The sequence below is a fragment of the Bos taurus genome, chromosome 5 (genome assembly GCF_002263795.3).
Source record: "Bos taurus isolate L1 Dominette 01449 registration number 42190680 breed Hereford chromosome 5, ARS-UCD2.0, whole genome shotgun sequence".
Lineage (NCBI taxonomy): Eukaryota > Metazoa > Chordata > Mammalia > Artiodactyla > Bovidae > Bos > Bos taurus.
Window position 1 is genome coordinate 112,278,447 of NC_037332.1, and position 18,969 is coordinate 112,297,415.

The window sequence follows — 18,969 nt, forward strand, 5'->3', positions numbered from 1 at the left end:
CTTCATTTACACATGGCACTCCACATTTGATTAGATTTTCATTTGATTAGGCTAGATATAATCCAAGCTGAAGATTCAATTCCTTGTTTTTGGAAACATGTGAAGTTTTCACCCTGATCGCATTTTGTGTGATAAAATTCCTTCAGTCACTCGCAACATGGCTGACTTCAGTGTCAGATTCTGGGTGAAGACCCAGAGGAGTCAATTGCCTGGAGAGAAGGGCGTCGAATCAGAATTCCCGGTTTACAGCAGAGCCTTCCCTTTGCCAGGTCCATGGCCCCTGACTACTCTCTGCAGAATTTTCCCCTGAGATGTTTCACAGGATCTTCTCTAATAGGTATTCCGTGGTATTTGGGGCTAGGTGGGCCAGGGACGTTTGAATGCTGTTTAGCCTCAAGCTGCACCATCTGCAAACAAGGCAAATCTTTCCCCAGAAGTCATGAACTCTTCAAAAAAAATCAGATGAGAAACCTTTCAGGAGGAAATGATGGGCAAAATTTCCAGGTGTTGTGCATATTTTTTCCCTCTGTCCTCTTTACTTTGAACGTGGATATAAACTACTAAAGAGAACTGAATTATTCCTGAAGGCCAGTTCTGACTGTAGCCCAACAAGGTGAATCCATCCTATAACAACTTTAAGGTAAGTTGGTACTGCCCTTTTCAATTTGCCTGCCTTTCTACTGCTGCTGCTGCTAAGTCGCTTCAGTCGTGTCCGACTCTGTGCGACCCCATAGACGCCAGCCCACCAGGTTCCCCCGTCCCTGGGATTCTCTAGGCAAGAACACTGGAGTGGGTTGCCATTTCCTTCTCCAATGCATGAAAGTGAAAAGTGAAAGTGAAGTCACTCAGTCGTGTCCGACTCTTAGAGACCCCATGGACTGCAGCCCACCAGGCTCCTCCATCCATGGGATTTTCCAGGCAAGAGTACTGGAGTGGGGTGCCATTGCCTTCTCCACCCTTTCTACTGCAGTTTGGGGTAAATAAGGCCTGAAGTCACAGGACGGAATTCATCCCTGTTGGCAACCTGAATTGCTTTATTAAGATTTTCACTTCTAGGTTCTTATTTATTCTCCTAGTTATTCATTTAAAAGGCAATAAACAACATCTACCGAGTCTGATGCTGGGAGGGATTGGGGGCAGGAGGAGAAGGGGATGACAGAGGATGAGATGGCTGGATGGCATCACTGACTCGATGGACATGAGTCTGAGTGAACTCCCGGAGTTGGTGATGGACAGGGAGGCCTGGCGTGCTGCGATTCATGGGGTTGCAAAGAGTCGGACAAGACTGAGCGACTGAACTGAACTGAACAAAAATCAAAGTAGACAGTAAGGAAACATCAACTAAGAAGCATGAGATCTGAAACATGTTTAAAAGCTTTTAACTATCTCCATAGAAACTGGTTTAGGGGTTTCTTTGGGGAGACCTTGCCATCAATTTACCCAAGGCCAAACACAGAGAAATCCTGTAACATGTAGGTACGAATGCTGGTGAGGCCTTCCTCTGCAAAACTGATGTCATAAACACATTTTATTTATATTCAAGCATTTTCCTCCATCATTTCCCCCATAATTACATTATCTTTAAAGCACTGCCTAAACATGGCCTTTTTTTTTTTTTTAAGCTGTTTTATCGAGAGCGAATTAAAAGAAACACCCTAAAATGTCATCAGGTCCTGGATGCGTTCAGAAAAATAATTCAACGCTCCTTTGGTGAGAGTGCCGCCTGGTAGGGGCATGTGCACACGTGGTGGGCAAGAAAAGAGTTTAGTAGATCTGGTCTTAAAAAATCTTCCCACTGCTGTGATTTTTGTTTCCTGATTATCAAAATAAAGTATGTTCATTGTCAAAAAAACCTAACATTAAAAGAAAAAGGAAACAACTCGTAGTTGGTGTGATTTTTGGATGGGAGCCCTGGGAAAGCGACGGAGAGGAACGCACGATCTGTGGCCTGGAATACTGGGCGGCAGGGTACCCCTGCCTAATAAATTAACAGGGCTGGGAAGACTGGCTTCCCAAGGGCCCCGGGCGCAGTGCCATCCCCAAGAAGCTCCTCTTCGGCCACCTGTGTGGCGACTTGTCGCCTTCCCTGAGTAGCTGCGCGGCCCCGTCACCCCGCCACCCAGTTCCCACCGATCTCCTACGCAAAGACCCAACCCAAGCACCTTCCCCCGTAAATGTCCACCGACTGAAAATAGATCCCAAGCCCGCCCCTGACCCCCCCCCCCCCCTCCGCAATCCTCCCCTTTAAAGGGAGCCACCGGGTGACGCCGGGGGAGTTTGCGGAAGCGCCAACCGCGTTGGGGCCTTGGGCGGATCCCGTGATTGACCCGGCCCCGCCCCCCGGCTCCTCTTCCCCCATTGTGTGAGCGGCTCGGGCCCAGGCCCCGCCCCCTGCCACCTCCCTCCGGAGGCCCAACCCCTCCCCTTTTTTTCACCCCCCCCCCCTTGGCTCATTTCCGGCCGCCGCTGCTACCGCTAGCCTGTAAGGAGGATTCGGCAGAGGGAAGAAACAACAGCCGCCATCTTGTTTGTGTGCTAGGCTTGGGGGGGAGAGAGGGCGAGAGGGAGCGGGCGAGAGTGGGCAAGCGGGACGCCGGGCTGAGTGCGAACTGCGGGAGCGAGAGTGCGGAGGGGAGCTGGGCCGGAGAGAGGCGGCAGGGGGCCGAGACAGTGGCAGGGGGCCCGGGGCGCACGGGCTGAGGCGACCCCCAGCCCCCTCCCGCCCGCACACACCCCCACCGCGGCCCCGGAGCCGGGCCGGCGTCGACGCCTAAGGGGGGACCATTACATAACCCCGCGCCCCGCGGCGCCTTCGCCCGCCGTCGAGGGCGGCCCCGAGCGGAGCCCCGGGGGGCGGGCGCTCCAGGCACCTGGCCGCCGAGGGTGGGGGCCGAAGCGGCGGCCGTATTTATTTTCCGCGGGAGGGGAGGGCGAAGGAGGAGAGAGCGCGGCGCGAGAGGAAGCCGCCTGCGCCGCTCGCCAGAAGCGGGGCCTCCTCGGTGGGCTCGGCGTCGGCGCGGGCAGGCGGCGCTGCTCAGCCCGGCCCCCCTCGGCCCTCTGGGCCGCCGAGCTCCGCGCCCGGCGTCCTCGCCGCGCCTCCGCTGCGCGATGTGAAGCGGCGGCGCCAGCCTGGCTCTCAGCTCGGGCGAGCTCTCTGCGGCCATTAGGGGCCGGTGCGGCGGTGGCGGCGCGGAGCGCGGCGGCAGCAGGAGGAGGAGGGTTCGGAGGGTGGGGGCTCAGGTCCGGGAGGGGGCACCGGGAGGAGGTGAGTGTCTCTTGTCGCCTCCTCCTCTCCCCGCTTTTCGCCCCCGCCTCCTTGTGGCGATGAGAAGGAGGAGGACAGCGCCGAGGAGGAAGAAGCTGATGGCGGCGGCGGAGCTCCGAGAGACCTCGGCTGGGCAGGGGCCGGCCGTGGCGGGCCGGGGACTGCGCCTCTAGAGTCGCGAGTTCTCCGGGATTCGCCGCAGCGGACGCGCTCGGCGCATTTGTGTGCCTGTGCCCTCCTCCGGGCCCAGGCCCGGCCCCTCGCACTTGCCCCTACCTTTTCTCTCGAGTCCACATCCCTCTTCAGCCACCGCGATCCGGCGGAGAGAAAAAGGAACTTCCCCCCACCCCCTTCGGGGGCCGGCGGAGCCCCCTAAGCCCACCCCCGGGATCCGGGCGGGGACCCCGGGCTGAAGAAGAGATTTCCCGAGGATTCTCCTTTTCCTCGCCCGTGTCTCCGAAAGAATTAAAAATGGCCGAGAATGTCGTGGAACCGGGGCCGCCTTCAGCCAAGCGGCCTAAACTCTCATCTCCGGCCCTCTCGGCGTCCGCCAGCGATGGCACAGGTTAGTCTCTGAAGCCCTGGCCTTCCACCTCCTCCTCAGTCTTTTCTGCTCGCTGCACCTTTATTCGTCCATATTTTCTTCTCTCTTCCTAGTTCTCTGCCTCTTGATTGATTTTAAAGGTGTTTGAATGAGCTGATCGAAGGCGTCCAGTAGCCGAACCATTTTCTTTGCTTCCTAAACATTCGTTGCCACACTAGGTCATATCGATGTGTGTTCTGGAATTAGGGCTCTTGAGTGGTGCTGTAAAAATGGCCTTTATTGTCGTTATCATGCAGTTTAATTTTGGAAATGCTAGTGCATTTGAGTTGTAAGGGCTTTTTTTTTTTTTTTTGCACTTTTAGTTGTAATTTGTGGTTAAGTGAGGAATTATGAATTCTTTCTTCCTGATCGTTACTTGTCCTGTTTCTTCTACTTTCTACTACTCTTCATGAATTCCATTTTGCATAAGATTTTCTGTTGAGGATGAAGGTGTAAAAATTCTTGGTTTTACTTGTTTGTGTGTGTGAGATCCAGGATTTCAGGCTTGATGTGAAGTTAAACGTCAAACTTGAAATTTGGTATGAATTATTTTACTAACCATTCCTAGCTCCCTCCGCCCCCTTATTTGCTTTAAAAATCAATATGGAGCGCAGTTCATTTTATCTCTCTCATTTCTTTGGTGCCAGACCAAAATGTCTGAAATTCTGGGGTTTTAGGTTGGAAGAGAGCAGAGGCATTTTCTTTGCAATTTGTAGTTACTTTCTCTCTGGGAAGAGTTGGGGGGTTAACTGATTCTATGGAGTTATATACTTGGAAATCAAGACTAGATATTGAAAGAGTCCCAATCAAGAACTGCCCACATAAACTGATCATAGAAGAATTTAAAATGTGTGTTAAGTTTTGTATTTGTGGGTTTTGTCTTTTTACATTTTAAACAATGTATGGGGATCCAGATTGCAGTTTAAAAAAACTTCAAATTTTTTACTTCACTCAGTTGTGGACCAGCCTTTTGTCAAGAGAAATGAGACTTGTATCATTCCCTTCTCAGAGTGAGTTTGGTGCTATCCTGATGGGCACCGACCTTCTCTTTGGCTTGTCATAGTTGTTTGAGGTGCCAGGATAATGAAGACGAAGAATGGCTGGCCATCTGACAGTCTACAAGATGTTCCCCTTTACTACGGAGCATCTCTTTAACACCCTGAGAAAACAGGCTCGACGTCATCCCTCCATCTGCCAGTGATAGTGCATAATGGAGTTAAATGTACCCTCTGAGTTTGTAGAGAACTTCTAAGCGCGGTTCTAAGTAGGTTTCCTTTCAGTGGGTGAAAAGGTAAGGATATGGCAAAATGCTGTGGATTTTTTGCTTTTATAAGATGTATCCTGAGTTTAAGATAACCTGCAAAGATTGAGGATTTTTGCAGAGTTCCTCTGCTTCAGGCTTGTAACATTGACAGTACATGAACTTTGATCTGTCCTCATTCCTTGAAGTTTCTGTAGTCTTCAGGGATTATTTTTTTTAACCTGTTTTTTCCCTCAGAATTCCTACACGTATTGAGTATCGTATTCCTTTGCGCTTATTAAAATGTCGCTCGGGACGACTTTCACCTTAACTTTAGACTCATTTTCCACCTGTAGATTTGTGTGTTGTTTCTTTAGTTTTTGTGTACTGTGGTAGTTTTTGCTGATTAGTTTTTGTGTAATATGGTAATAGATTTGAGTTAGCCAGTGACTGGGGATATTGTAAAGAAAACTTTTTACCTGTACTATTTTGCCAATTCCTCATTTAAGCAGTTTAGTCTTGGGAGTACTGCAAGGCCTGAAAGGAGACTGCTCTGTTGTTCAGATACTTCTGTTCAGGTTGATCTGTGCACTTGGTAACTTTAACTTACTTTGGTAGTGTTTCACCTGACTTATACACAGAAACTGTTTTGCTACTTTAAATACCTGTGAATAATTGTAAGAGTACTAAATGTATCAAGTAGGTTTTTATATAAAAAAAAAATTTCCTCAACATTGAGATTTAACTCAGTCTTAGTATTAAGAGTTTATCTTAATTACTTTACTCTAAATTTTGTAGTGAAGATTGATTTTTCTACCCCTGCCCCGCCCCACTTAAGATTCTAATCCAGGAATTGTTTGGTATCTAATTTTTAATCCTAACCAGTCTGGATTTTTTGATTGGGGCTGGAGGAAGGATATACTGTCCCCCTGTGAACTTCACATTGGGCACCATTGTATTTCTATCGATTGATTGTTTTACATCCAGCACGGTGTAGTTTTAAGTTTGCAGATAACTTTAATAGAAACATTTCACTCTTTAAAACTTTACATTTTAAACTTGTAACTTCTGAATTTTTAGAGTTGCCACCCTAGGTAGTTTATAAATGTGAATGTAAATTATGCCTCAGTACTTACTGATTGATTTTATCTAGAACTGTTCAAAATGATCCCCGAATTCTAGACTCCAGAAACTTTTTTTAAATGGTTGAGGCTTGCAGTTTTAATAGTGTACGTGTACCTGCCAAGAGTGTTTGCATGTGCCAGTTTTATAGGGAAGAAAGTTGGAACACAATTGGGTTGACATGCTAAAGCATTACAAAACAGAATTAGTGCTTTAATCTCCAAATTTGAACTTCTAAGGTTATCCACTGATGCAGAATGAAAATGACTTATTTAATTCTCAGAGATTCTTCTAAAAGATTTTCCAGGTTGATTGTAGTAGCTTGAATTAAGTTCAAGTTTTACATGTCAAAATGAGGAGAAAGAGAACTACAGCTTTTGCATCTTTATGGTCTTGTCTCAATATGCGCACATGATCCATTGAAATTTTTACGTAACTTGGTATGGTTAGATCAGAATTATTTGAGAAATCAAATGACTTTCTGTCCTACCACATCTGTTACCGCCCTACATCATAAAAGCATTTGTAAAAAAAATTGTTTTGGTAAAATTATTGACCAGAATAGTTAATATGTAAGTCCTACAAATATTTCTTGAACCTGTTTTGGTAATACCTTGAGTGGCGGGAAAGATGGGGATGATGCGTTGCCTTCATTGCTCACTGGACGTGTTCTAGCACTGCTTTGTGTACATTGGATGCTGTATGGCCAGAGTCGGGAAAGAGGCATGACAGCATGATCTGGTGTGTTTAGTAGGCTCTTTCTGGTCTTGATACAGTTTTGTGGCTCTGCGTGTACTCTGTGTCAGAATTAGCTTGGATTTTATGCCCATTTTCATTTTGAAGGCAAAGGACAGCTATAGCTGCATTTGAACACTAGATTATGGTACGTAATGGATTTTTTGTGTGTGTGGCAAGGATTTTTTAAATGTCTGTTTTTTTCTCAGGACACCCTTGTGTCTTAGTGGTTTATCATCAAAGAAAATATTTTTGATTGGAGACTCTCCTTTCTAGCTCTTACACCGGTGATACTATGTTTTAATTTTATTTTGGGGGCATGAAGGTTTGCTTGAGAGTTCTGCTTCTGAAGTTTTTGAGTTATGGCTGTTCAGTCCAGCAAAGTATTGCTGACCTTGTGTTAAATTTCAAAACATTTTAAGTGCCTTAAACTCTGGCAATTGCTTATTCTTAAGACTTTGTAAGTTCATTTATAAGGCTCCCAGAAAGTTGTCTGTGGTTGATAGTAAGATAAGATGACGTTAAGTTGTAAATCTTGTGTGTGTTACAGTAGGGTTCCCTTTTTCAGCTAGAGTTCACATTATTTTGTGGAGGTAAGAAATGCATTGCCATGTCCAGCGATTGGATGAAGGGGAGGGAGGAAAGGGTTTCTGCCTTGGTTGCCTTTTGGCATTGTTTTCTGTTTTACTTTGCTTTTGAACCTTCTCCTTAGTCTGTTCTGTAAAACGGAGGGGAATTAAAACAAAAAGTTGAATATTAGTGCATAGTGGGTTTGTAAGAACAGTAAGCGGTAAATAGGAAAGAGAGTAGGAAGAATGTTGCAGATACAAGTGGGAGTGTAAAAAGCTTCTTCCTGGTATATTTACAAAAACAATTCAAGAGTTATTCTGCCAGTTCTTACACCCAACAATTAATGGAAAAATAAGACATCTTGTTTGGTGTGATTTAAATTTTAAGGTTTCCTCCTTTGAGAATTTCTGAAGTTGATATTTTTTCCCCCCCGTATGGCAAGGCATTAAGAGAAATTAATGGGCAAGCTGAAACTTAAATTATGCCACGTGTAAAATATTTAAAACATTGGCTATTGCAGATGATTTTTTTTTAATTAGATGGATAGTAGTTTTCTTCTAAAATTTTAATGGGAAAATTTTTTATTACTGCTCAGTTCTTGAAAAAGATTTAAGAGAATAAATATTGAGCTTTTAAGGCCTATTCTGAACAATTTGGATATCATTTGTTTTTGAATGTACATTTTTTAAAATAAATGCCCCCAACGTCAATTAGGAGTAATTTAGTTGAGAATGTAAATTTTGACTAATAGGGAAAAAAGTGAAATGTACACTACTGGGAAAGTGAGTGGCTGAGAGAATGGGTTTTAGAGTCTAACTAGCGGAGTTCAAATCCCAGGCCTGCCTTTATTAACTGTGTGCCTTAGGCCAGTTACTTAATCTTTCTGTCTCAGCTTCCTCACCTGTAGTGCCCAATGTGTAGGATTGTGGTGAGGAGTAAATGAGAGTTCTCTTTATTAAATGCTTAGAGTAGAGACTTCCCTGGTGGGCCACTGGCTAAGACTCTGTGGTCCCAATGCAGGCAGCCTGGGTTCGATCCCTGGTTGGGGAACTAGATCCTACATGCTGCAGCTGAGACCAGGCACAGCCAAATAACTAAATGAAATAAATAAATATTAAAAACGCTTAGGGTGGTGCTTGCTGTAATATAGCATGAGCTTATTAAGTGTTAAGTGTTTTTAACCTTACTGCTAAATATACCCCACAAAAGCAGTTCTAGGTATGTTTTTTAATGGATATACAGATAGGTTGGCTAAAGATAATGAGAGAGTAGTCTTAAAAGTAAGGCTTATGGTGCAGAGTTAGCCTATACATCATCTACTCAAATGTGAAGTTTTTTGAGAATATAATATGGCAGCAGAGATTTAAGAGTATATATATGTGTGTGTGTGTGTGTGTATATATATACACACACACACATACACTGTCACATATTGAAGGCAGTTAAGAAAGATTGTTCTTACTGGAAATGCTCAAGGTAAGAATGTCTTTTTTTCTAAAGAATCGTGTGGTTGAGCATTTTTTATTTATCTGGATTTTAAAACTTTCTTAAAGGAGGAGGAAGAAAAGTAGAAGGAGCAGGGTACAGCTTTTCAGTATTTTTGGCCACACCCAATAAGAACTACAGTTTATATGGAGAACCAGAGACCCTGTCTCAGCAAGTGAACAAACAGTACTTATCCTGCTTATTTCTTGTGATCTACTCTGATATTTTCTGTTGCATTTTATTTTTTTAAAAAGTGGTGGTTGTGATCCACTACATTGATTTCATGACCCACCATGGCTTGTGGCTCATGACTAGTATTTGAAAAATACTAGTTTAAAAGAGTTGACAGTCTGCCAGTTAGTTGTCCTGTGTTGGACCAACATTTTCTGTGTGCTAGGCATTTATCCTCAGAATGAGGAATATTGTGGTAATCCAGAAAGTCATGGACCCTTCCTTCCTGGGGTTTGCAGATAAGGGGAGGAGAACAACATTCAAGTCTGATGGGGCCAGTATTGTATTTGGGAAGTACAGTGTACAGTGGGAGAAATGGGGGTACCTAACCTGTAGCTACTATTGCTCTGGTGGCTGTCTTTGAAGAAACTGGAATCTGATCTTGGGATTTGAAGGATAGACAGGGCTGCTAAGAGTGAACCCAGGTTAAGGAGAAGAGTCTGGTCTGTCAGGGAATCTTTGCATGTCATCTAGTTGGGGGACAGCAAGAAATATAACTGCATAAGTTAGCAAGGGGTCAGTCATACAGGACTTACTGGCGTTACTGCTTACTAGAGTTTAGACTTTCCATTTTAGCTTTTTTAAATGTATAGACAGAATTGTACCTTAGAGTCTAAGGCTTAGATGATTGACAAATGAGGAATGGTTTGGAAAGGAAAAGGAGAAAATAGGGAGACCAGTGAGATAACTGTTTCAGAATTCCAGCTGTGATGAGAGTGGCCCGGATTAGTAGATGAAAAGAAGTGAGGTTTGAGGGGGCATGGGTGGTCAGCAGAGCTTGGTGATTAATTAAATGTCAGGATATTGCCAGAGAGGGAAATTCCCAGATTTCAGGCTTGGACAGCAGGATTGATGAGGATGTCATTTACTGAGACAGCAAGCATAGGAAGAGATGTGTGTGGGTATGGATGGGGGAGGGGTTTTGATGAGTTAAATTTTGCACATTTTGAAGTTGTGCAATTCTCCTGAATTGAGTAGTCACTATTTTCATTTGGAAAACTTTTCATTTCAGCTAACAAACATTGACTGCCTACCGAGTTATAAGTGCTCGCACATAAAGATGAAGCAAGGTGCAGTGTCTGGTTTCAAAGCCTTTAGAATCTGCTGGAATTGGTATACATATCTACACAGTTTTCCCATAAGTTATACTCTGATACAAGTTGTTAAAATGGGTTAGATGAAGGCAGAGGATAGGGATTATTTCTTTCTTGACATGTACAGCTGCTATATTTATTTATTTTTGGCCACACTGGGTCTCTGTTGCTGCAGGCAGGCTTTCTCTCGTTGCAGGGAACGGGGGCTTCTCTGTCGGTGCACGGGCTTCTCTTGTTGGGAAACACAAGCTCTAGGTGCACGGGCTCAGTAGTTGGCTACTTGCTGGCTCTAGGTTGAGTGGGCTTCAGCCGTTGTGGCTCACAGACTCAGTAATCATGGCATGTGGGCTTAGTTGCTCCGAGGCATGTGGAATATTCCTGGACCAGGGATCGAACTTATGTCCCCTGCACTGGCAGGTGGATTCTTATCCACTGTGCCACCAGGTAAGTCCAGGGATTATTTTTGACAGAATGGGTTTGAAGTATTAGGGGAAAAACTTCATAGAGGAAATGTATATTTGAATAAGGGTAGGAGAGCATGACCTACCTTTTTTTAGAAGTAGGGAAAGTTGGGAATTTCCTGGCGGTCCAGTGGTTAGGACTCCTGCACTTTCACTGCCAAGGGCCTGGGTTCAGTCTCTCAGCAGGGAACTAAGATCCTGCAAACCGCATGGGCCAGTTAAAAAAAAAAACAAAAAACAAGAAGTAGGGAAAGTTGGAATGGTATTTCAGGTGGAACAAACATAAGTGGTTTATATGTGACCAGAACACAGACTGTATGGTGGAATGTTTTCATAGGCGACAGATGGGAAAGGATGTTAGGGTCCTATTTTGAAAAAGACAGAAATATGCTAAGGAATTTGACATTTATCTCACCATCAGGATAAACATTTTATGAGAATAGTGGCATGGTCAGGGGAAGAGTAGTTCCAGAAGCCTTGTACGGAATCGGTAACAGCGACAGAACCTAATGGCTGGAAGACCTAGGGTTTGTCGTTTATCTCTTGGACATGCACATATCTTTTGTCTTTGAGGGTTTTGGTAAGTTGTAATTTTCAAAGTGAATTGTTTATTTTCTTAAGATCCAAGTTTTGTTACCAGTTGTTTGTCATACATGTAGAAAATACAGCTGATTAAAAAAAGTCATGCTCCTCTTTTTCTTTACAGATGTACAGTTTCTAGGAGGCTTTTTTTTTTTTTTTTTAAGAAAAGAGTATGATAGCTTCTCTAGGAGTCCCCTAGGCATTCCCTTGGAACAAACTCCAATTAGGCAAACAAATCCAGCCCTCAGAGCAAAGCTTCTCTTAAGATGTTACTATACTCAAAATCAAGAAATGATCAGTGGTAGTTACGTTAGCATGCTGTTGAGGCTTAATATAAACATGTAATTGAGTTGATTGGTAAAGTGGGTATTTATTGAAATGAAAATAATAGTGTCCTCATCTTTTTAATTTCACACCAAGAAATATCATAAATATGTTAGGGTTAAGAATAAAACTTCAGGTCAGTCACTTTGCAAAGTATAGGTACACCTTTTGATGTCATGGTTGCAAGACTGTTAAGAATGCATATTTTGAAAATTAATACGTGCTTTTGCCTGTTGGCTTTCGAAATTCAGCACCAGCCAACATGCATAGCTGTATGATCCTATAAAACTTAATATTGATTATCGTCTTTGATCAAACTTGTATCTTACGAAACAGATGTTTCGTAAAGTAGTAGAAGTCTTACCTGTCTCTCCAGCATGGATTTTTTTTTTTATATATATATAATTTTTGGCTGTGCTGGGTCTTTGTTGCTGCAAAGGCTTTTCTCTAGTCGCAATGTGTGGGCTTCTCATTGCAGTGACTTTTATTGCAGAGTACAGGCTCTGGGGTGCACATGCATGGGCTTCCGTAGCTGTGGCTCTTGGGCTCTTAGGGCACGGGCTCGGTAGTTGCAGTGCATGGGCTTAGTTGTGGGATCTTCCCAGATCAGGGATTGAACCCATGTCTCCTGTTTTGGCAGGCAGGTTCTTTACCACTGAGCCACCACGGAACACCCACTGTGAATATTTCATTACATTTTTTAGTGTTCCTTTAAGCTCAGTATTGTAGTTTTGAGTGTCTGTGATCTTTTCCTTGACAGGTGGGTTTTTATGGTTAGATTAATTCTGCTTCATCTACAGAGTATTAAAATACTTACGAATTACAGTACTGAATAGAAGTTACCTATCATGAAGTTTACAAAATTGCCTCGATTTTAAAGGCCAACATTGTGCTTTTTTAAGCACCCAAAACAGCTGAGTTAATTTAAGAATAGAAGTGCCCCAAACCATTAAGGAGAGATCTTTGTGAGATTGATAGTTTCATATCTAGCCAAACCGTTTTCAGAATTATTAAAGTTCTGTAGATTTGACTTTCATCTCCAATCCCTGTTTTTTTAAAACCTCAGCTCTCTGCCCACCTCGTCACTCACCTGGCTCCCCTTCAGTTTGCTGTGGCTCAGTTCCTCTCCACTCTTAACTTGTCCCGTTCCTACTCGTCCTCTGGCCCCACCACAGGGATGAAAGAAAGGTTTTGAGATCTGGATTGTACATTAATTTAAAGGCACTTTTAATATCACCAGGGAAGTCCTTTAATATCACAGAGAAAGCTAGCTTAAAGGAGTGGATGGATAGATTCTGTCTTTTGAGCAGATACTTGCAAATTGACTAGTTTTAGAATAATTTGTACAGGTATTTCGCTTAATGTACACAGTTTAAGAGAACTGAGTTTTTATTTGAATTCAGCTTACCTGAAGTACAAAAAATAAGCCTGTTTATTCAGCAAATAAAGTTTGAACTTTCTAAATGGGGAAAAAAATTAGTAAGTGCAAGAGATTCTCTTATGCAGTAGAATTAGATTTTGAGCCAACGTTATTTCAGTTTTGCATCCTAGTTTGTAGTTTTAAACTTTTCTTTATACTCAGACAATCCACTGTTTGGGATTATATTGTTAGTAATCCTAATTTTGAAAGTTATACTTCAGTTATATATTTCACAGTAGTGAATGTCTGCCCAATTTCTCAGCTAAGTATTTATTGTACAAGAGATGATACAGTTAAATCTGCTGTGAGGACCACAGAAATAGAGAAGACACCAAGGGTAATCTACAGAATCAGAATGTAAGAATGAAAGGGTGTTTTGACTCAACACTAGTTTCCTACATGTTCAGTCCAAATTCATTTTTATTTAAATTGTCACATTTCTTATCCACGGTCCATTGGCTGAACCTAATGTATTATGCTAAGCTTTTCAAACCAGATTAAAATCTGTCCTGTTCGGCTCATTTTGTGCCACCATGTTTGGACTGACTGTATATTCAGGTGAAGAAACATTATTTTTTACCACATCGCCTGGCATTTGGGATCTTACTTCCCCAACCCAGGGTTGAAACAAGCCCGCTGCAATGGAAGCGATGGACCATGGACCTCCAAGGAAGTCCCGAAGAAGCATTTTACTCAAAGTTCTTTTGTATTTGAGCATCTGAGAACTGTATATGGAAACCTGTCAATAAACTATTTGATAGAAGCAGCCTGCTGTTGATGTTGATCGGTTGATACTTTGAAAAGTAAGCAGGAAACATCTTACAGGATAAGACGTTCAAGTTGTTCGTGATACTATTCTACAGTGTTTGTCATGGGATACTTTAAAGGTAATGGGATAAATTTCAGATTTATACATTTCTAATCAAAGAAAAAGGGGAGTCAGCAAATTAAATATGTTAGAGGCTCACCTTAGTATCTAGAAAAAGTTCTCTCTGTCATTTACTATCTTAACTTCCTATTTCTCAGTCCACTGCAGTCTGGCTTATGCGCTTCACTGCTCTTAACTTAGACCACCAACTATCTCCTGTTATCTATATTCAGTGAATTCTCTCTCAAGCATGGAACACCACGAACATTGCCTTCTTGGAACCTGGTTTCCAGGACAGTATTCCTGGTAGATGGACTGGAGGAGGATGTTGAATTTTAGCATCCTTTGCTGGTAAGATCATTGTCCTTTAAATACGGGCATGTCCAGGTTATCCAAGAGAGTAACTTCAGAGTCATTCCTCTCTTTTTCTCTCCGTAACCCCCTAACTACAGTTAGAGAGTTCTTCTGGTAGACCTCTTTGATGCCCCTTTAGCAGCAGCCTCCTCACCAGTCTGCCTTACTCTAGACTTGTCTGTCGATTTATTTTTCATCTTCTTTGTCTGAGTGAGCTAGAGCATGAAGATTTGTTCATATCCTGAAAAGTGAAAGTGGCTCAGTCCTGTCTGACTCTTTGCGACCCCATGGGCTGTATTAAGTCCTTGAAATTCTTCAGGCCAGAACACTGGAATGGGTAGCCGTTCCCTTCTGCAGGGATCTTCCGCACCCAGGGATCGAACCAAGGTCTCCCACATTGCAGGCAGATTCTTTAACAGCTGAGCCATCAAGAAAGCCCAGGAATACTGGAGTCGGTAGCCTATCCCTTCTCCAGTGGATCTTCCCAACCCAGAAATTGAACCGGGGTCTCCTGCATTGCAGGTGAGTTCTTTACCAGCTGAGCTACCAGGGAAGCCCTTTATTCATGTCATATTTTGCTTAAAACTCTTCAGTTGGGAAATTCTTCTCTTTACAGTAAAAATCCCAAGGTATTAACGTTAAGGATCTTCTAGGTTGCTGCTTTTATTTGTTTAGCACGTAAATTTATTTATTTATATATTATATATATATATTTATATATTATTTATATATATATAAATATATATATATAAATAAATTTACGTGCTAAACAAATAAAAGCAGCAACCTAGAAGATCCTTAATGTTAATACCTTGGGATTTTTACTGTAAAGAGTATATATATATATATATATATATATATAAATACGTATTTATTCAGCTGATCTGACTAATCCCTGTGAAGGGCAAGTTGAGATGGGGGCCTCAGAAGGTGATTTATTTGAACGTTTATATTTTTCCTTTCCTTGAACGAAAAGGAAGAAGCTGAGGAGCTTAGTAAGAGTCGTGGATTGAGGCTGGTCAGTATTGAGACCCACTGTTCAGTATTTGTTTAAATCCTGGCATTTAAATTTCTAATTATTTTTCCCTTGCATCTTCATACATACTACTTTTTGTTTGGGATTTGCTTTTCTACTAGTTGTAGATCATTGGGTTTTATTTCTGTTTATGACAAACTGGTTAAAGACATAATATCTCATTTTTAGTAATCTTTTTCCTATATGCTGCTCATGAACTTGCAACCAGGTTTTTTTCTGGGAAGCCCCTTGCAGAAGAACCTAATGGGGAAAGCTTGGAAGTTTGATTGTTAAAGTAAAACCCTCGTATTACATTTATTGAGCTTTAGTACTCCTAACCCTTTGGGGTTTCCCTGTTGGCTCAGTGGGTAAAGAGTCTGCCTGCAGTGTAGGAGAGACAGGTTTGATCCTTGGGTTGGGAGGATGCCTTGGAGAAGGAATTGGCAACCCACTCCAGTATTCTTACCTGAAAAATCCCATGGACAGAGGAGCCTGGCAGGCTGCAGTACAAAGGGTCTCGAAGAGACAGATGCAACTGAGCACACCTCTTATCTTAACTCTACCAGTATAGAACTGATACAGTTTGGGTAATTTTTCTTAGTCTGTAAATATTTAAGTTTTTATTAAAAAATGTTTTCTCAGTTTAAAAATGTTCAGAAAAGTTATACTTCTCATAAGGTTGACTACTACTCTAAAACAACTGCTAAAAATGAAGTCTATTTGCTTACTTACATAGAACATTCAGCTGGAATCCAGGGGCTTTAATAGAGTCCCTATTCAGTAACAAAATAGTACAATCTCAGGGAAGCCGGTGATGGATCACTAACTGCACCTATAAAATGAGAGAATCAGTCATTTCTGATCTTGGGCCCTCCCTGGCAGGGACTGGGTTCTCTAAGAGGCCTGAGGAAAATGCATCTTCGCTCTCCCAATTCCTCCCCACCCCATGTGTGCTGTGCTCAGTCTCTCCAGTCATGTCTGACTCTTTTCGACCCTATGGACTGTAGCCCACCAGGCTCCTCTGTCCATGGGCTTCTCCAGGCAAGAATACTGGAGTGGGTTGCCATGCCCTCCTCCAGGGGATCTTCCCCACCCAGAGATTGAACCTGTGTCTCTTGAGTCTCCTGCATTGGCAGGTGGGTTCTTTACCACCAGCGCCACCTGGGAAGCCCAGTATGTTTCTGCTTTTATATTTTGTCTGTTTCCAAGTAAACACTACTGGGTGATCTGAGGATCCTTTGCTCAGTCCCACCTGGTATATAACTTTTAAAAGAGGGTTAATGAATTTACATGTTTTTTAATAGGCACATACATTTATATACTTTGGAATTTTACTTTTTTTGTTTTTAAATATGTAAGAACCATCTCGTTCTTTAAAAAAAAAACACCATTCATTCATGGGGGTAGAATAAGTAGCCTTTTGATAGAAGAGGTAACATGAGCTCAGTTGGAAAGTAATTGGTAAATTAAGTCAGCTTATAAGAATTAGGTTTTAAACCCCAGGTATTTGGACCCCTTGAACTGTGCTGTTAGGTACCAGTGATGGCTGATGGCATTTGGGAATCCTAAATGTGCAGAACTCGGAGGCACAATCAGACTAGCTCAGAACAGTCAGTGGTAATCAAATGAAATAGTAAGATCTGTTTAGTCGTGGGTCAAAGTAGATGCGACTCTCAAGCCTTCTTTGCTGTGCAGGCTTTTCCCTGACTGCGGTGAGCGGGGCTGTTCTGCTCGCAGTGCGCAGGCTTCTCACCTTCTTGGGGAGGACGGGCTGTAGGTGCGCAGGCTTCCTTAGTTGTGGCCTAGGGGCTTAGTTACCCTGTAGCATGTGGAATCTTCCCGGATTCAGGGATTGGCAGGCGGATTCTTTACCACTGAGCCACCAGGGAAGCCTGTGACACTCTAGCATAGTCTTCCAAATTTAATTAATTTAATCATTGAAAATAACAAGTTTTAAGGAAAGGTTAAGAGAACTTTTATAAATTTGTAAATCACCCAATCAGATATAAATATAGTGTGCAGTTCCAGAATTGCTGGAAACGTTTATTATCATATTCATTTATTGAGTATATGTGAGGTGCTATGGGAAATGTAAATGTTAAATGAGACCCTTACCTTTCAATACTTAAAATTTGGTAGAGAAGAGCACACAAATATTTAGCTATAACAACAGGTAGAAGATAGGAAGTACATAATTGAGGTTGTAACAGTGAACCATCTTAGAAAATAGGAGTACTTGAATCAGACTGAGTTGAAACCTGAGTGGATCTTTTGTAGTGATCACTGAATTAGGTCAATTGAAAATATAGGATTGCCATTAAAAGAATAACCCTATAACGATTGTCAAGGTCTACCAGCGTTAGCTTTCCTGTCTGCTTCACAGTGGAGCCTAACTTTGTAATGAGATGTTGAATATTTTGAAACAGTAACCAAGTGCAGCAGATTGGCTGTAGTACAGGTTAAGTTAAATCCTCAAGGTGAGGGCCTGGAATAAGGCTTCTGTATTACTGAAGTTGGTATCTCCTCAATACTACTTCTGAGATTCTTGGAGGATTAATGAGAATAATGTATTTATTGAGGAAATGTAGACAATATGACACATTGAAAATGCCTTATAAAAAGTTGTTTTTGTTATTATAAGCTAGTTATAAGCTAGTCTTACCTCCTAATAGAGTGATGATTCTATTGAATAATAGGTAACATTTTCATAGTTCTTAATATGTGCCAAGCACTACTATAAATACTTATATTGTCAAATTCTCACAAATAATCCATGAAGTGGCTACTTCTCCTGTTGTGGAAACTAGGTTCTTCTGTGTATACTTTAAAATAGTCTTGTCTGGTGATTTGAAAAATTGTTAGGTTGTTTTTTTTGTGGGGGGGTGGTGTTGCTTGGCATTTGGGATCTTAGTTCCCCAATCAGGGGTGGAACCAATGGCCCCTTGCAGTGGAAGCATAGACTTAACCACTGGACTGCCAGGGAAGTCCCCTGTTAAAATTTTGATTGGCCTTGCATTGAATCTATAGGTCAATATTGGGGAAGAGTTGATGTCTTTATGTAATATTGAAGATCTGTACCCATATGTTTTGTGATGTTACTCTGTTCATTTAGATGGTCTTTAGTTTCATAGTTCACGTGTATCTTCTAATACTATTGTCAGGTTCCCCCCCCCCCCATTTCTTAAATTATTTCTAATCATTTTTTACTGATATACAGAAAATGCAATTTAATTTGCTAACCTCTTACTATTTCCACTTCTTTGCCTTGGAATTTCACTGTTGACAGGTGTATTGTTTGCATACAGTAAGTTATGTTTCTTCCTTTTCAGTCTTGACTCATGAATATTTCTTGTATTATTGCTTTGACTAGAGACTCCAGTTCAGCACTGAATAGAAATGGTTGTTTTGGGTATCTTTGTCTTGTTCTGATGCTAAAGAGGCTGTTTTTAATGTTGGTGCGTTATCCATAATTGCTGTCAGTTTTTAGGTTTTGGAAGAGCCTTTTTTATCAATTTAAGGAAGTTCTCATCAGTTGTGTGTGTGTGTGTGTGTGTGTTTTATCGGAGTGTTACTGATTTACACAGGCTTCCCTGGTGACTCAAGAGTCACCTGCCAACGCA

At 42.3% G+C, this 18,969-nt stretch overlaps 1 protein-coding gene and 1 non-coding gene across 2 annotated transcripts in view; both read left to right on the top strand.

The window, feature by feature from the left end:
• Positions 1–3,247: 3,247 nt before the first annotated feature.
• On the top strand, positions 3,248–3,301 carry MIR1281 (microRNA mir-1281). Its single transcript, NR_031011.1, has one exon. It is a non-coding gene; the product is annotated as a microRNA mir-1281 (primary transcript).
• Positions 3,302–3,326: 25 nt separating this feature from the next.
• Positions 3,327–18,969, top strand: part of EP300 (E1A binding protein p300) — a 64,188-nt gene continuing 48,545 nt past the window's right edge. Inside the window, exon 1 of the mRNA XM_024992796.2 lies at positions 3,327–3,830. Coding sequence (XP_024848564.1) covers positions 3,737–3,830 — 94 coding nt within the window. The 5' untranslated portion in view covers positions 3,327–3,736. The remainder of the gene's footprint in view (positions 3,831–18,969) is intronic.